This window comes from Portunus trituberculatus, chromosome 14 (assembly GCF_017591435.1).
Source record: "Portunus trituberculatus isolate SZX2019 chromosome 14, ASM1759143v1, whole genome shotgun sequence".
Taxonomy (NCBI): Eukaryota; Metazoa; Arthropoda; class Malacostraca; order Decapoda; family Portunidae; genus Portunus; species Portunus trituberculatus.
This window is the reverse complement of record NC_059268.1, coordinates 16539853-16556688: the sequence shown is the minus strand read 5'-3', so window position 1 is coordinate 16556688 and position 16836 is coordinate 16539853. Positions and strand designations below refer to the sequence as shown.

At 39.6% G+C, this 16836-nt stretch overlaps 2 protein-coding genes across 19 annotated transcripts in view; one reads left to right on the top strand and one right to left on the bottom strand.

The window, feature by feature from the left end:
- Positions 1–31: 31 nt before the first annotated feature.
- LOC123503864 (probable small nuclear ribonucleoprotein E) lies at positions 32–8818 on the top strand. Its single transcript, XM_045254001.1, has 3 exons — positions 32–189; positions 1855–2023; positions 8360–8818. Exons 1-3 carry the CDS (start codon positions 139–141, stop codon positions 8428–8430), a joined length of 291 nt encoding a protein of 96 aa, XP_045109936.1. The 5' UTR covers positions 32–138; the 3' UTR covers positions 8431–8818.
- A 1176-nt stretch (positions 8819–9994) lies between these two features.
- LOC123503863 overlaps positions 9995–16836 on the bottom strand; it is a 105940-nt gene continuing 99098 nt past the window's right edge. For 6 of the 18 annotated variants that reach the window (XM_045253991.1, XM_045253995.1, XM_045253992.1 and 3 more), the window contains 3 exons: positions 14279–14424; positions 11269–11325; positions 9995–10181 (listed from right to left, as the gene is read on the bottom strand). In XM_045253991.1, the coding sequence (XP_045109926.1) occupies positions 10074–10181; positions 11269–11325; positions 14279–14424 (311 nt within the window). In that variant the 3' untranslated portion in view covers positions 9995–10073. Of the gene's footprint in view, positions 10182–11136; positions 11330–11431; positions 11629–13744; positions 13907–14278; positions 14425–15699; positions 15777–16163; positions 16259–16836 lie in introns of those variants that run through there. The other 12 variants (XR_006674628.1, XR_006674629.1, XR_006674631.1 and 9 more) reach the window with 11 other exon arrangements.

Here is a 16836-nt window from a genome sequence, read left to right as displayed (position 1 = left end):
AAGGATTCGGCTCCAATACGTTTACAATACCGCCACTCCGCTTCATGCCTGTCATTTGTTTCCCAGCATTGGCGGCGTGTGTGACTTCTGCTACCTCGTATTTTTGTCCCTTTTTGAGGCTAAATACACACAGCAAATATGTCTTACGCCCCGAAATCCAAAGTGCAGAAGGTTATGGTCCTGCCCATTGTATCCTTTTATAGTAAAGTGGTGTATTTCAAGAGATATTTTCAGGTTTTGTTGGCTTCCTGGGTAAGTGTTTATGAAGGACTTGTGTTGTGTTTCAGTAATTCATATTGTGTTTGTGTCTCAGGTTTTCATGTTGTTTGTGTGTATAAGAGTGTATTATATATGTGCCCATGTGCTGGTATTCATGTGTGAAACGAGGTTGGTGTACTGTCTGGGGTTGTCTCAGTGATAGATGCATTACCCCAGTGGCTCATGTGCAGTGGCCGCTACAACTATGGTCATGTATTGTGGGGGACACAACTCTTGCTTTGTAGTGGTTTCTGGTAAAGCTTTACATTTGCACTGTCTCAATTCTGGGCATTTTTTTTATTGGGTAGTTTTCGACCTTTTTTAAATTGCCTGTTTCCGGTTCAAATTACTTTTTAGGTACTGCCCTAATATAGATGTCCCTACAGCTATCCTCGTTTCCCGGCGCTTTTACTCAGCTTTCTGGACATGGTAATGAAAAAGATTACCAAACTATCCTAACCTAACGTAACCAGCATAACCTAACTACTCTCTTGGTGAGAAAGGTTCTGAGGAAAACAGTAGTGGTGCGTGTCGCCTCAATTAGGTTAGGTTAGGTTAGTATGGGTTATATTTTCATTCCCACTTCCCGTCAGCTGAGTGCAAGAGCTGCAAAGGGGTAGCCAGAAAATGAGAACAGCAGGCGGGATGTCTATATTAGGACAGTGCTTCTTTTTAATTTTTACATACCCCTTACCTGATCCTCTATCCCCTTGAGAACTACTATTTTTACAATATAAATGAAAAAGAGGATTATTCTAAAATGGCAAAATCTATCCAAAGAAAATAGTTTTGTTGTCACAAGTTAAATACCACAGCATTAACAATTACATTGTTTGTTTGTTTGTGCACCACTACCTAAGCCAGCTTGACCAAATAGATTTATTAACCTAACCTAACTGGCAAAGCTAAGAAATGAGTATAACTACAGTTATTTTATTTCTTTAGAATCTGTCTTCTTGCCCATCTAGTTCTGTTTCCTTTTATCAGAATCAGGTGTTGCCTGTTTCTCTTCTCAATGCAGTTGACTATTTTAAAGTTAAAGTTCATTGGTTTTAGTTCTGCTATCTATCACATCTGATGCTCGCATGAACATCAGCCAAGTGAGCCTTACTCCCCACAGTTGCACTCCAACCACAGCAGTAACTCCCAGTAAACAGTAAACTTATGAGCTTGATTGAGACTTGGTCTGCCAACCTCAGCAATGTCAGCCCAGTCCACTAGCCAGATCTTTTCCTATCTTGCAAAGTTGGCAGTTACTTTTCTTTCTATTTTTGTTATAAGTTAGGTCATTCAGCTCTAGTACCATCTTTGTAGCTATCATCTGAATCCTTTCCAACTTCTCGATATCTTTCCTTCTATTGAACAAAGAAGCTAACAAAACCTGATGATTCAGCAGGAAAACCCACCATATCTGCATTAATTAGCTGTAAGTAATGTCAGGTAAAACCACTATGTCTACATTAATTAGCTGTAACATCAGGTTACTGGCCACTAAACACAGACATGTCCATTCAGTAGGGAGCTTGATCTGAGACTGGAAGCCTGACCTGAGACCTGAGTTGAAAATACCCAGACTTTCCTTAACAGAATGTTCAGAACCTTATCTTCAGGTATCTTCAATCCCGAGCAAGAGTTCAGATCTGGTTGTATGAGAACCAAAATCTTCGTATTGAAGGTCACATCATCGGTTTTGATGAATACATGAATGTGATGCTCGACCAAGCAGAGGAAGTCCAGATGAAGAAGGGCACCAGGAAGACGATAGGTAAGGTTTATTTTCATTATCATCATCTTATGCACATTATATATCTGCCCAGAATCATGATAAGTTCTTCAGCTTGCCAAATTCTCTTCATTAATAAAAAAATGTCAAAATCTTTCAAAATCCAACCCTCAATACTTCTGGCATCTGGCAAAATACATCTCCAATAACTTTACCACTTCTTTATCTTTCCCTCCTTTGTTATCCTGATAGCACCACTGCCATTACATCTGTCTAAAGCTGAACTCTTCTCTCAAAGCTTTGCTAATAACTATACCTTGAATGATTCTGGGCTTGTTCCTCCCTGTGACTATTTTGTGCTTTTGATTAAAATTCTTTGCAATGATGTTTTTCTTGCCCTTGCTGGCCTAAACCCTCAGAAGGCTTATGGACCTGATGGGGTTCCTCCTTTTGAAAAGTGTCTCTCCATGCTTCCACCTTACCTGGCCAAACTCTTCCAGCTTTGTCTATTGTCTTCTACCTTTCCTTCATGCTTGAAGTCTTGCCTACATTCAGCCTGTTCCTAAAAAGGGTTACCATTCTAATCCGTCAAACTACTGCCCTATAGCTTTAATGTCTTGCTTGTCTAAAGTAGAGATGTACCGATGCATTGGTATTGGAATTGGCGGTATCGGTATCGGTATCGGCTTATTTTATGCCAATACTTCCGATACCTAAAAGGAATTTACTACTTAGTGATATATAAGATATTGATGATACCAAATTAATATAGTGCGGTGTATTAAGTTTCCGTGGTGATTACCGTATGTCATAGAATACTGTTTTCTGTGGTAATAAGCCACAACCTCTAAATTGGACGTGTATGAAACGCGTATAGGCTGAAGTCCGGCATTCTGTCACACGGTCGGTCATGAGTCACCACGCATTCTCAAGACTCACTGTCTCTCAGTCAGACGCTGCTCCTCCACCCACACAAAGTTCACACAGGTGAAAAGCTTATGTTTTTTTTAACTATAATCTAAGAATGTCAAACTTCAGGTCTTGAGAATCCAACAAAATGATTTGGTGTATATATACATATATATATATATATATATATATATATATATATATATATATATATATATATATATATATATAGTTAGGCATTTTGCATTATTGTAAATAACTGCATATTCTTATTTGATTTATAATTAACAGTGCTAGTGCTAGCCTTTTCCAAGATATCATACTGGAATAGGTGGAAGCTCGAATTATATATGTATATTAATTTTAATGCAAGTTTTTTTTTTTTTTTTTTTTTTTTTTTTACAAGGGCACTGGCCAAGGGAAAACAAAGTGTTGGAAAAAAAAAATCCCGCTGGTTGCCAGGCCCTGTTAAGAGGAAAGTAGGAGAAAGAAAAACAAAAAATCTAAAAGGAGGGTCCAGTTAACGTAAGAGGTGTCTTGACACTCCTCTTTTGAAAGAGTTTAAGTCATAGGCAGGTGGAAATACAGACACAGGTAGAGAGTTCCAGAGTTTACCAGTGTAGGGAATGAAGGAGTGAAGATACTGGTTAACTCTTGCATTAGGAAGATGGACAGAATAGGGATGAGAAGAAGTAGAGAGTCTTGTGCAGCGAGGCCGCAGGAGGGGAAGGCATGCAGTTAGCAAGTTCAGAAGAGCAGACAGCATGAAAACAGCGGTAGAAGACAGATAAAGATGCAACATTGCGGCGGTGACTTAAAGAATCAAGACAGTCAGTTAGAGGAGAAGAGTTGATAAGACGAAAAGCTTTAGATTCCACCTTGTTTAGTAAAGCTGTGTGTGGATCCCCAGACATGAGAGCCATACTCCATACACGGGCGGATAAGGCCCTGTACAGAGCAAGCAGCTGGGAGGGAGAGAAAATGGACGAAGACGCCACAGGACACCTAACTTCTTGGAAGCTGATTTAGCAAGAGTAGAGATGTGAAATTTCCAGTTTAGATTTTTAGTGAAGGATAGACCGAGTGTGTTTAATGTAGAGGAGAGGGAAGTTGAGTGTTATTGAAGAAGAGAGGATAGTTGTCTGGAAGGTTATGTCGAGTAGATAGTTGTAGAAATTGAGTTTTTGAGGCATTGAACAAAACCAGGTTTTCTCTGCCCCAATCAGAAACAAGTGAAAGATCAGAAGTTAGGCGTCCTATAGCATCTCGCCTTGAGTCATTTAATTGTTGTTGGGTTGGGCGTCTGTTGAACGCTGTTGAATAATGCAAGGTGGTATCATCAGCATAGGAGTGGATAGGGCATTGAGTCAGATTTAGGAGATCATTGATGAATAATAGAAAGAGAGTGGGTGATAGGACAGAACCCTGTGGAACACCACTGTTGATAGTTTTAGGGAAGAACAGTGACCGTCTACTACAGCAGCAATAGAACGATCGGAAAGGAAACTGGAGATGAAGGTACAGAGAGAAGGATAGAATCCGTAGGAGGGTAGTTTAGAAATTAAAGATTTGTGCCAGACTCTATCGAAGGCTTTCGATATGTCAAGGCCGACAGCAAAGGTTTCACCGAAGTCCCTAAAAGAGGATGACCAAGATTCAGTTAGGAAAGTAAGAAGATCACCAGTAGATCTGCCTTTACGGAAACCATACTGGCAATCAGAGAGAAGGTTGTGAGCTGATAGATGCCTCATTATCTTCCTATTAAGGATAGACTCAAAGGCTTTAGAAAGGCAGGAAATCAAAGCTATAGGGCGGTAGTTAGAAGGATTGGAGTGGTCACCTTTTTAGGGACAGGTTGAATGTGAGCAAACTTCCAGCAAGAAGGATAAATAGAAGTAGAGAGACACAGATGAAAGAGTTTGACCAGGCAGTGAGCGAGTTCGGAAGCACAGTTTTGAGAACAACAGGAGGGACTCCATCCGGACCGTAAGCCTTCCGAGAATCAAGGCCAGAGAGGGCCAGGAAAACGTCTTTATAAAGAATTTTAATTTTAGGGATGAAGTAGTCAGAGGGTGGAGGAGTAGGAGGAATATGCCCAGAATCATCCAAAGTTGAGTTGGTAGCAAAGGTTTGAGCGAAGAGTTCAGCTTTAGAAAAGAAGAGACAGCTGTAGAGCCATCTGGATGAAGTAAAGGAGGGAAAGACGAAGAAGTAAAGTTGTTAGAGATATTATTGGCTAGATGCCAGAAATCTCGAGAGGAGTTAGAATTGGAAAGACTTTGACATTTTCTATTGATGAAAGAGTTTTTAGTAAGTTGGAGAATAGATTTGGCATGATTACGGGCAGAAATATATAGGGCATGAGTTTCAGCAGTTGGATGGCTACGGAACCGTTTGTGAGCCGCCTCTCTATCATTGACAGCACGAGAACAAGCAGAGTTAAACCAAGGCTTTTTAGCTTTAGGGTTAGAGAAAGTATGAGGAATGTATAGCTCCATGCCAGAGATAATCACCTCTGTTATGCGCTCGGCACAAAGAGAAGGATCTCTGACATGAAAACAATAATCATCCCAAGGAAATCAGAATAGTACTGCCTTAGTTCCTCCCACTTAGCAGAGTTAAAATGCCAGAAGCACCTCCGCTTAGGCGGGTCCTGAGGCTGCACTGGAGTGATAGAACAGGTAACGGAAATTAGATTGTGGTCGGAGGAGCCCAACGGAGAGGAAAGTTTAACAGAGTAAGCAGAAGGGTTGGAGGTTAGGAAAAGATCAAGAATGTTGGGCGTGTCTCCAAGGCGGTCAGGAATACGGGTAGGGAACTGCACTAGCTGCTCTAGGTCATGAAGGATAGCAAAGTTGAAGGTTTGTTCACCAGGTTGGTCAGTGAAAGAAGATGAAAGCCAAAGCTGGTGGTGAACATTGAAATCCCTAAAATGGAGATCTCAGCAAAAGGAAAGTGAGATAAGATGTGCTCCACCTTGGAAGTCAAATAGTCAAAGAATTTTACATAGTCAGAGGAATTAGGTGAGAGGTATACAGCACAGATGAATTTAGTTAGAGAGTGACATTGAAGTCTTAGCCAGATGGTAGAAAATTCTGAAGATTCAAGATTGTGGGCACGAGAGCAAGTGGTGTCGTTACGCACGTATGCGCAACATCCAGCTTTGGATTGAAAATGAGGATAGAGCAAGTAGGAGGGAACAGAAAAGGGGCTGCTGTCAGTAGTCACAGACAACTGTGTTTCGGTTAGGAAGAGAAGATGAGGTTTAGTAGAGGAGAGGTGGTGTTCCACAGATTGAAAATTAGAACGAAGGCCACGAATGTTGCAGAAATTGATAGTGAAAGTATTAGATGAAGTGTCAAGACACCCAAGGTCGACAGCAGAGGGCAGTCCGACCTGGGGACATTTATGGTCCCCTCCCCAGAGGGGGACTCCGAGGCAGGGCGTGGTGAAGCCATTATTAAATTTTGATTTGAAGAGAGTGTAAAAGTGTAAGGTGTTGTAGTGTAGTGTAGGAAGTAGTAGAAGTTGTCTTTAGAGGGCAGGCTGCAGCTGCTCAATTGTATAAATGAGACCACAAAGGGAACCGGGAAGAGAGGACACGGGGAATCACTCAGTCTGCAGCACTGCCTACATCCCCGTAAGTACCTCTCCTGGAGTATTCCACCGGGCGGCAGGTGACTACTGCCTACTCCAAAGTTTAATTTTTTTGTTGTGTTAATCTAAGGATGTAAAAATTCCATAACTAAGAAAGTAACGATTCTGTTTTGTAATCATGTGCATTGTGTATAATTTGTTGCATATTGATTATTTAAGATCATAGCAATACACTTTTTTCTATTTAATTGAAAAGATTAGGTGAAAGCTAATTTTTCTGAATTGGTCTACTAATGTCTAATGAATTAATATCAAAGGATGTCAGATTTAATTAAAGAGAAACATACACAACAAATTGAGTTTCTTTTGTTAATATTTTGTGTCTGTTTTACAATTTTAATAATTTAAAAAATATTTTTGATCGCCAAAATATCGTCAATAAAATTAATAATGAAAATGCACAAGACCAAATGGTCGCTAAAGGAGTAAGAAGTAAGAATTTAAAATAACTGACAAGAATCAGAAGACTGAGAAGATATTTATTCCAATTACTAAGTAATTTACTTTTACAAATGGCTTCAAAAAGCTTTTAGAATTGCTCCTATTTCACAAACGTTTTCAGAAGGACTTACAGCATCTCCCATAACAAAGCCTCCCATTTGATAACGCTCGCCGTCCACCAACTCATCCTGGTGTCCAGTGCATTAATCACTATAAGTAGTAGAGTCGGAATCGGTAGTATTATTGGTATCGGCCCAATTAGGTGGTATCGGTATCGGTATCAGAATCGGCCAAAATTTTGGTATTGGTACATCTCTAGTCTAAAGTCTGAATATATCCTCCATAGGAAGATTCAGTCTTCTGTCAGATCATCAATATGACTTCCATCAGGGCTGCTCTACTGGTGATTTGACTTTCCTTGCTGAGTCTTGGGGTCATCCTCTTTTACAGATTTTTGTGAAGCTTTTGGTGTTGCCTTAGGCATATGATAAGCTTTTGATCTTAAAGCTACTCTCCTACAGTTTCTATCCTTCTCTCTGCAACTTTATCTCTAATTCCATTGTGTTGCTGCTGCTATGATACACATTCACTGTTCTCCTAAGTACATTAACAGTGGTATTCCTTAGGGTTTTGTCTTGTCGCTCACTATCTTCCAATCTGTACAAGGGTCTTAACTGCACATGTATGGAGTACTCTTTGCATATATGATTCCACTCACACAGTTTTGTTAGATAAGGTGAAATTAAAAGCCTTTCGTCTTACCAACTCCTCTCCTCTGATTGACTGTTTTCAGCCTCACAGCCTGATTGATTGTTGCTTGTCTTGTTATCTTCTTGTGCTATTTTTTTTTTTGCTAACTGCTCTTCTGATCTTGCTAACTGCATGTCTCCCCTCCTACTGCTACTTTGTTGCATAAGGCTTTAGTTTTCCTCTCACCCCTACTTGTCCAACTCTATAATGCTGGAGTTAACCAGTACTCTTAATCATTCATACCATGCTCTGGTATACTATGGAACTCCTTACCTGCTTCTTTATTTCCAACTTGCAAGGAATTGACTTCATTTAAGAGACAGGTTTTTAAGACATCCTTTTTTTTTTTTGGCTAGTCAAAACTCTGACCTGCAAGGGGACTGGCAACTTTTTTTTTTCTTTTTTTTTGCCAGGTTTTCCTTCTTACATAGAAAGTGTGTTTTGGCAACTTTTTTTTTTTTTTTTTGCCAGCTTTTCCTTCTTACATAGAAAAAAAAAGTGTTTTGGATAGTGTGTTTAGCTGTTCAAAGAGGGAAGTTACGAAGGATAAGGTGTGAATTCTTAAATGATAATCTTATTTTTTATTGAATTCTGGCACTAATTTTCTTGTTTTTATTCTAGGTCGCATCCTTCTGAAAGGAGACAACATCACTTTAATTCAAAACACTCAACCAGATGGCACGGACATGTAGTTAGATGGAGCCTAAGAATTTTCTACAGTGGTGTAATTTTAAGGAACTTTCTAAATGTATTTATCTTTGATTTTACCATAAAAGCTCAGCTTTCTTAGTGAAGGACACAAAATGTAACATGTTATGCTGGTACGTCACTCATTAACTTTTATTTGTATTTATTTCTTTGATAGTTTTTGTATTATCATTATTATATTTATTATAGTTGTATTTTTGTAATAATGATAATGATCATTATTGTTATTTATTATTTAAATTTTTCATATTTAAACAGAACAAGTTAATACTTCAATTTAAAGTCCTGTCATATTCTAGAATGCTACAAATTACCTTCTCTGTTAGCTCGGTAACAATTAGTGTGTTTTGTAATAAAATTATTATAAAACCACACTTATTTTCAACAATCCAGTGCACAAAATGCTGCTTTTCATATTTAGCTGGATTGTTAATGATCATGTGATTGTAAGATTAGTTGAATGTACAGTTAGACAAAAGTAGGTTGCAAATTTTGGCATTTGATAAAGAGCTAACTTTACTGTGCAGTCTGCTGTGTCATAGGAATAGTTGGTAGCACTGCCATAATAATTAATATCCTCACCTGTGTTTTGTGATACATGCAATATATTGTCAGATCACTTACCTTTTTTTAGGAATAGTTTGAAACATATACAATATATATGCATGCAAGACTCATATGATTGGCAACACTGAGATGTCTAAATAGTATACTAAATGGAGAAATACGTTCTTATATTGCAGCAAGAAAATATCATCTGTATTTTCATCAATGCTAGATGTGAAATTTTAAACTTGTAATGTAAGGGACACAGGCTTGTCGGTTGCTATCATGTAATGTGTTCTGGTTTTATGAATTACATGTCATATTTGGACGAAAACTGAAACCCTGTAGGTGTGGGCTGGTAGCATTCCCTCTTTGCTTCTCAATCAGGTAAAGTGTGCTGATGTGTTCATGTTTAAGGTGGTATTTTGTGTGCTGAGTTTTATGGATTTAGAATTTATATTGGTAAGTCTCAGATTGATTTTTTTTTTTCTTTTTAGGTCATTGTCCTGGACTCATCATTCATGGAAATGTTCATAGTCTTTTGGGCCAACATATGCAGCCATGGTGGGCTGCACAAAGAGAAGCCAGCAAATGACAAGCACTATACAGCCAAGTGAATGATTCCTAGCTTGTAAGTGTTGAAGATTGTCAGTGGTAGTGTTCTCTATGATTGTTATATATCATGCCAGGGTGTGTCAATAGCTTTGTTTTGTCTTGGACAGATAGTCAGCGTCATGATGGGTGTCAAGGGGTTTGTTGTTTTTCTTGACATGATTAGCGTAGTATTGTTGATGCATGCTCTTGCAATGCATTCTGCTTGGAACATTGTTGTTTACCTTACTTAATCAATGGATTACTGCTGATTTCATGTATCTTTTATTGCTTTATTAATTTTATTTCCTATTGGCATTTATTTCTGCTCTGCCAACCAGATTGTTTGTTCTACATTAACAAGTTTAGTAATGCACAAAATTGGTTTGAGGCATTTAATAACTTAATTACTGCATCACTTATTTTTTTATTGATACATTTATTACTATTCTTGACCAGGTCCAGATCTACAGGAGAGACAGGGTCTACCTCAACCAGTGGGAATAAGTAGGACGATGACTGGCTGAGTGGATGTAGGTGCGGCAGGTGTGCAGTGAGAATGAGGCACGACGAGGAGCAACCTCAGACAACAAGAGATCTGAAAGAAGAAACTAACTGTACCTGCTTCTTTTTGTACCTGCTTAATTAATTAAAATATAGGACTTGTTGGTATTGTAGCCAACTATTACTATGATCTACTAAGCGTTCCAGAGTTTGAAGGCACGTTTTTCTAGAATAACTTTGTAAGGAACACGCATATCATGAAATTGTGCCACAGTGTATTTGACACCCTCTCCTAATATCCCAATGTGTCATGAATCATAAACAGTATATAATAATGGCACTTCTCCCTATAAAAATAGGAGAAAGTCACTTATCCCTCACGAAGAAACGAACAAGTGGAGAGAGAGAGAGAGAGAGAGAGAGAGAGAGAGAGAGAGAGAGAGAGAGGGGGAATAGGTGGGTGGAGCTTGTTACTACAAGGCCATTATTTCTCACTTGCCTGTTTCTTGGTGAGGGATAAGTGACTTTCTCCTGTTTTTATAGGGAGAAGTGCTATTATATAATAATACTGTTGATGATTCTTGACACATTGGGATATTCGGGTGTCAAGTACACTGGAAAAATTTCATAATGATATGCACTGCAAAACATGCAATGCTAGAATGAGAGGAGTAAGAAGCATTCAGAGCATCAACTGGAGTAACTAACCTCCTGCCTGTCCAGGACACCAAGTATTTTAAGTTACTGTAATAATGACCCCCCAAAAAATGTAAAAAGACCCACCATACAAGGCTTGATCCATAAAAAAAAAATACTCTGAACTCTCCAGAGATTCTGTAGTAGTATAGCAATTATTAAATAAAAATAAATACTTGGTCCCCTCCAGAAAAAAAGGAATCCTTAATTTAATTATTAAAAGTATCTGGACAGTCTTCAGTCTTTTCGACTTTGCACCAGCGTCCATTGATTTTTTTCATGGACACTGGTGCAATCAGGAAGCTGCTACTGTTGTAATCCAGTCCACAGTTGAACGACTAAAGCTAGGGCATTCTGGGCAGGCAAGATGGTGGTTCAATTGATTCACAAACTTAAGAAACTACATATCAGTTTCTTGGATCATTGCTGAGCTAATCAAGTCATCCTAGGCAGGCAAGCACAACGCAAAGCCCACAGGTGCTGACCTGCACACCACACCTATACAGTATTGGTGATGCCTGCCCCCACCTCTCTCCACTTGTCTGTTGAGGAAAGAGAAGAATACAGTCAGTGTCCCTATCCAAAATGTAGATTCTTGAAAGCTATAAAGCAGTTTAATATAGATTCCACCAACACTTTTTATAACCCACCTTTACAGTGCAGCTCTTCCAGTAAATTCCTTGAACTGACATTTGACTCCTGCCTTACCTGGAAAGAACACATTCTACGAGTATGAATCAAGAGAACTGCCTTCGTCTCCAAACCCTATGCCATACATCATGGGGCACTAATTGCAACACTCCCATGCTTACACGATGCCCACCCCCACCTCTCTCTCCACGAGTCTGTTGAGGAAAGAGAATACAGTCAGTGTCCCCATCCAAAATGTAGATTCTTGAAAGCTATAAAGCAGACTACAATTTTTCACCTACAAACTTTATACCCCTCCTTACCAAATATCTTTCTCACCTGCCCCCTTTGCAGTTTGCATGATAAATCTCTCTCTCTCTCTCTTTTATATTCGCTCTACCTTATCATGGCTGATCTATCTCAATATACCCTTTCCACTGCACACACTAAATCCAACACCACTTCTGCCCTACTATGATCAAACTTTCTTGAACACATTTTGATATGACTCCTGCATACCTATCTCTACAGAGGTCCAAATCCTACAATGGCTCTGACTGTGCCATCCTCTTTCCCTCCCTATATCTTCAGTTCATTTGTCATACATAATCTATATCCTCACAGCTGAACTATACACTATACTCTTCACACTAAAACACATCTATCCATTTTCATCTTTTACCATCTTCATTGTCAATGCTAATTCTCTATCCCTCATACAGTCTGATTTCTAACAACCCACTAGTCAAAGAAATTTAGTGGTTATTTCATTTTTCCTTAAAATAAATATTTTTTTCTGGATACCAAGTCATATAGGCATCCCCCAAAATGAACATGGATTCGTTAGCATTGTTATTATTTTTTTAATAAGGCCTATAGCTCCTGTAGTCACACTTGAAGTGTGTATGGGAAGCGCTGTTCAGCTTCCGCCCATTAGTAGCGCAGGCAATTTTATTTATAGTGGTACCCATATTAGGGCCTATATCACCCCCGAAACTCATCTTGGGTGTAACTACCTAGAACCTGGGTATCATGGTAACATGTGGCCAACTTTATACCACTCGACAAATGACAAAGCATTTAATTTAAGGTTGTACGTGGTGCGATTCGAACCTACGCATGGACGTCTGCCCTATCTCACGCTCACCAACTTATCCACTATGCTACCACCTCCCTACTGCTCTGCTATCTAATTAAATGGTCACTATCCTAATGCTGTACTCTTTTCTAACTAGTTCCATGCACACACATATGAACATTGGGAAACTATAATCACACGATTATGCATTGGTCACACACCACTTGGATATTATTACCTTATAGCAAGATCAACATTACATTCAACCTGTCATAGTCTCCTCCCAGTTTCACATATCCTCCTTACTTGTGTAAAGTACTTAACAGCATATACTACAGCTTTTCTACATTGAAGCTCCCTTTCCTGCCCCCCTAAGTCTCAAAGATGTCCAAAAAGAATCACGACACTTTTGATCCAGATAACATCATCTTTTAAACAAACAAATCTGCACTCAATATGAACACTTACTCTAACAACCTTACCAAAACACCACCCTAGACAACATTACACTGATGGTGTACTCACACCATCAACCTAAAAAGATCCTCATTTCCTTGATCCATAACACCACATGACCTAAGCTGTCTGGTACTTATAATTTTATCTGTTAATTCAGTTCAATTCAATTCCTTCCTTTGGGATTCCTCATAAAAAACAGCACAAACATCCGTCAGCCCTATCACATCACCCCAGGATAAACAAAATACCACTACAACAACTTCCAGTCCTTATCTCTTCAATGAAAGATGTGAGGCACTGATCATATATGTATCACTGGAAAAAGTTAAGTGCATTAATGGTTATGTTTGGTGAGAAATGGCAAGACTGTTGGAAACATGCCAGGTCATCAGATGGGTGGTGTTTGTTTCTTCTGGTCTATCAGTGACAACTACCAACAAAACAGTATAGAGAACTAAGACAATGTTACAATTTTACATGTTTATGTAGTAAAGAAATTTTCATTATCAAAACATGAATAACTTATCCACCAAGGCATGCTTGAGAGAGAGAGAGAGAGAGAGAGAGAGAGAGAGAGAGAGAGAGAGAGAGAGAGAGAGAGCGTTCATAATGTGAAACCTAATTTTTTCTCTCTCGCTGTTATGAGCATCAAACATTGTTCAGTAAATATTTTGACTGTCATGGCTTCTCAACCTTAATCCCTTAATAGCACATTCAACTAAACAGAAATCAGGCGCATTGATAAACATAAGCAAAACCGTATCATTTTGACTGGACGGGGCAAAGTAACTCACGGTGACAGCAATTTTTTACAACCTGCTTCCTATCTCAACTTGTCTCCCTCCCCTCGTCACCCCAGGGGAGTCAACGCGCCCCGTGATTCCCCCAATACTTCTGATCGACGTTTTTATCCAATCTTTATTTCCCGTCCGTTTTTGCGGCACCGTGATTGGTTTCTGAGGGAAAAATGCAAATAGTTTCAGATTATGGTAGTTTGTCCGGTCCGCTGGGATGAGGGATGGGAGGGAAGGAGGGATCACACACACACACGTTACTTTGTCATCCAGTTTGCCACCCCTTTACTACAATTTCCATTATTGACATTATCATTACTGTTACACCAGCATCCCCGCCACTCCAATCACTATGGCTTACTCATCGTTATCGACCACACTCTATCATCACCAGCAGGCTTTCGTCACTACTTTTACCAAATTTTCTATATACGTATGAGAGAGAGAGAGAGAGAGAGAGAGAGAGAGAGAGAGAGAGAGAGAGAGAGAGAGAGAGAGAGAGCACCACCAATTCATCACTATTACTATCATTACCTTCCGTTCTCTCCACGCTCGTTGTTTGCTTATTACACCTGCCGTCTTCTTTCGCTGCCGCTGGTGTACTCGAGTGGATAGCCTCGTCCTTAGTGAAGTCCTTGTCCGACGTATGGTACGCTTCATCACTTGTGAAGTTGTGAGACCTGTGTGAATACGAGGTTGTCAGGCGGAGAGGTCAAACAACTGCGGATGAGAGAGAGAGAGAGAGAGAGGAGAGAGAGAGAGAGAGAGAGAGAGAGAGAGAGAGAGAGAGAGAGAGAGAGAGAGAGAGAGAGAGAGAGAGAGAGAGAGAGAGAGAGAGAGAGAGATTCCCCTTGAAATTAACTTGTAATGTTATTTCTACCTAATTTAACTAAACAAGAAAGCTATGCTTCTTTTCACTACTTTCAAATACATGGTTAGGATGAAAAGAAAAAGATTAACTAAGAATATTCAAATCCTGGTTTAATCTCTGAAACTAAGCCTTTCACACTCGAAACCTGTATCGGAAACACCCATCCATCTATTTCGTCACTAATGAGATAATTTTCTTTTCTGTAAAATCTTCTTAAAAATAGCAGCATTATACTACAAGTAACTATGGGAATGTCGAAGGCAGTGTCCTAAAGCCTCACCGGCCTCCTCCCACCCAGGTTATTAAGTGAGATTACGTCAGTGACCTCACGTATTAAGTGGACGCAATAAAACAAGACACCCACAAAAGATTATAGTAACCTTAAGTAATAATCTCTTGGCCGGTAGGTTTTACCTCTCTGGAGCCTCAAGTAAGCTGCAACGATCTTTCTAAATATCAACAAAAATTACTTGAAATACTCTCTAATAATAAGGCAAAATTTTGGCTTGCACCCAAACTTTTTAAAAATGGTTAAATAATGAAATGCAAACTTCTCCATTGTAAGCTTTTAAATAAAAGAGAAACAGCTTAATGTCACTACATTCCACTCACTGAAGCTTCACATTGTTCGGCAACCAGGCAGTTAAACTGTCATCAGGCGAGAGAATTGCTTCAAGAATTGTTGAGAGAGAGAGAGAGAGAGAGAGAGAGAGAGAGAGAGAGAGAGAGAGAGAGAGAGAGAGAGAGAGAGAGAGAGAGAGGAGGGATAGCGTCAAGCTGCAAATCACATATCTTCCATTACAGATATACACGCACTGTCCGCTACGAATTACTGGAATGCCGGTATGAGGTAACGGTTATCTATCCCAGCCGCCATGCAGGAAGGAAGTCGCTGTCAAGAGCTCTAGGGAACAATCTGATGGGAATTCATCTCATCAAAGGTTACTGATAACGCCTGTCACTTTGCTATGCCTCAATTCCCTTCCTCTTAGTTTATAGATAACCTACAATTCCATATTTAAGTTGCACCTCTCGCTCTCTTCACGTGATACGTCTCATCCTGATACAAGACGGGAACACATACTTGTTGCAGCCTTTCATCTCCGGTTACAGTTATAATCGTTTCTGGTATCGGAGACGAGACCAGCAGACGTTTCATCCTGCCGGCTAAAGGGATTAATGCAGCTCTCTTGAGGGACAACAGCTGCCTCAGGGAATACAGAGAATTGGTAACACTGCATATTAACGAGTGACGGAAGTTAATTGTCGTCAGCTATTCACTGGCAAAACTACTTAGTTATAGCAGGTGTTAATGCTGAACTAATACTTTAATTAACAAAGAAGGTCCCCAAAATTATCACTAACGTTAATGAATTCTATCGAAACAAACTCGTACCAACTTCATTTTTATAGCAAGTATGGTTCTCTTCCCCTCCAAGCATGTCTCGTCTTCTCACTACACTGTTTACCATACCACAGTTACACTACGTATTTTCAAGAGCAAAATATCGTGAAAGCACAATTGTGGTGTCGTGATCTTGTACTCACAGAGAAGAAAATATACGTACGTACAGATGCAGTGTATTATCCCTTCGTGTGTCTGCCGGTAGGAATTCAACTCACCTCGTTTGACGGAGAACAAATGGCCGGATAAGGCAGAAAGCTGAACACGTGAGCAAATCCAGGCCTGTGATTGGTTGGATGGGAAAGTTTATCAAGTCTGCCAGTAGAGGGCGGCTTTATTCATCATGGCAGCTGAGGGCGGGAAGTATGAAGGTTTGTTTTCGTGGACGGTCAGCTTAACCTTCAATACTGGGACACAACTTTACCTTGAGATTAGACCATTTTATTGACATTAGGAAGGGTCTATGGATATGGGAAGATTAATGATCACAGTCTTCACTATTTTTAATCTCCCACATGAGTTTCTGAAGCTGTGTAAAGTCACCAAATAGTAAGCAGAACGAATATGGAAATGCGCCATGGTACTGAAGGGGTTAACTTCTTTCTTAATAATGATTTGCCAGATTTTTATTATAATTTTTATTTTTACGGCAAGGCCTATAGCGCCTGTAGGCACACTTGAAGAGTGTATGGGAAGCGCTGTTCAGCTTCCGCCCATTAGTGGCGCAGGCAATTTTATTTATAGTGGTACCTATATTAGGGCCCATATCACCACCCAAGCTCATCTTGAGTGTAACCACATAGAACCTGGGTATCA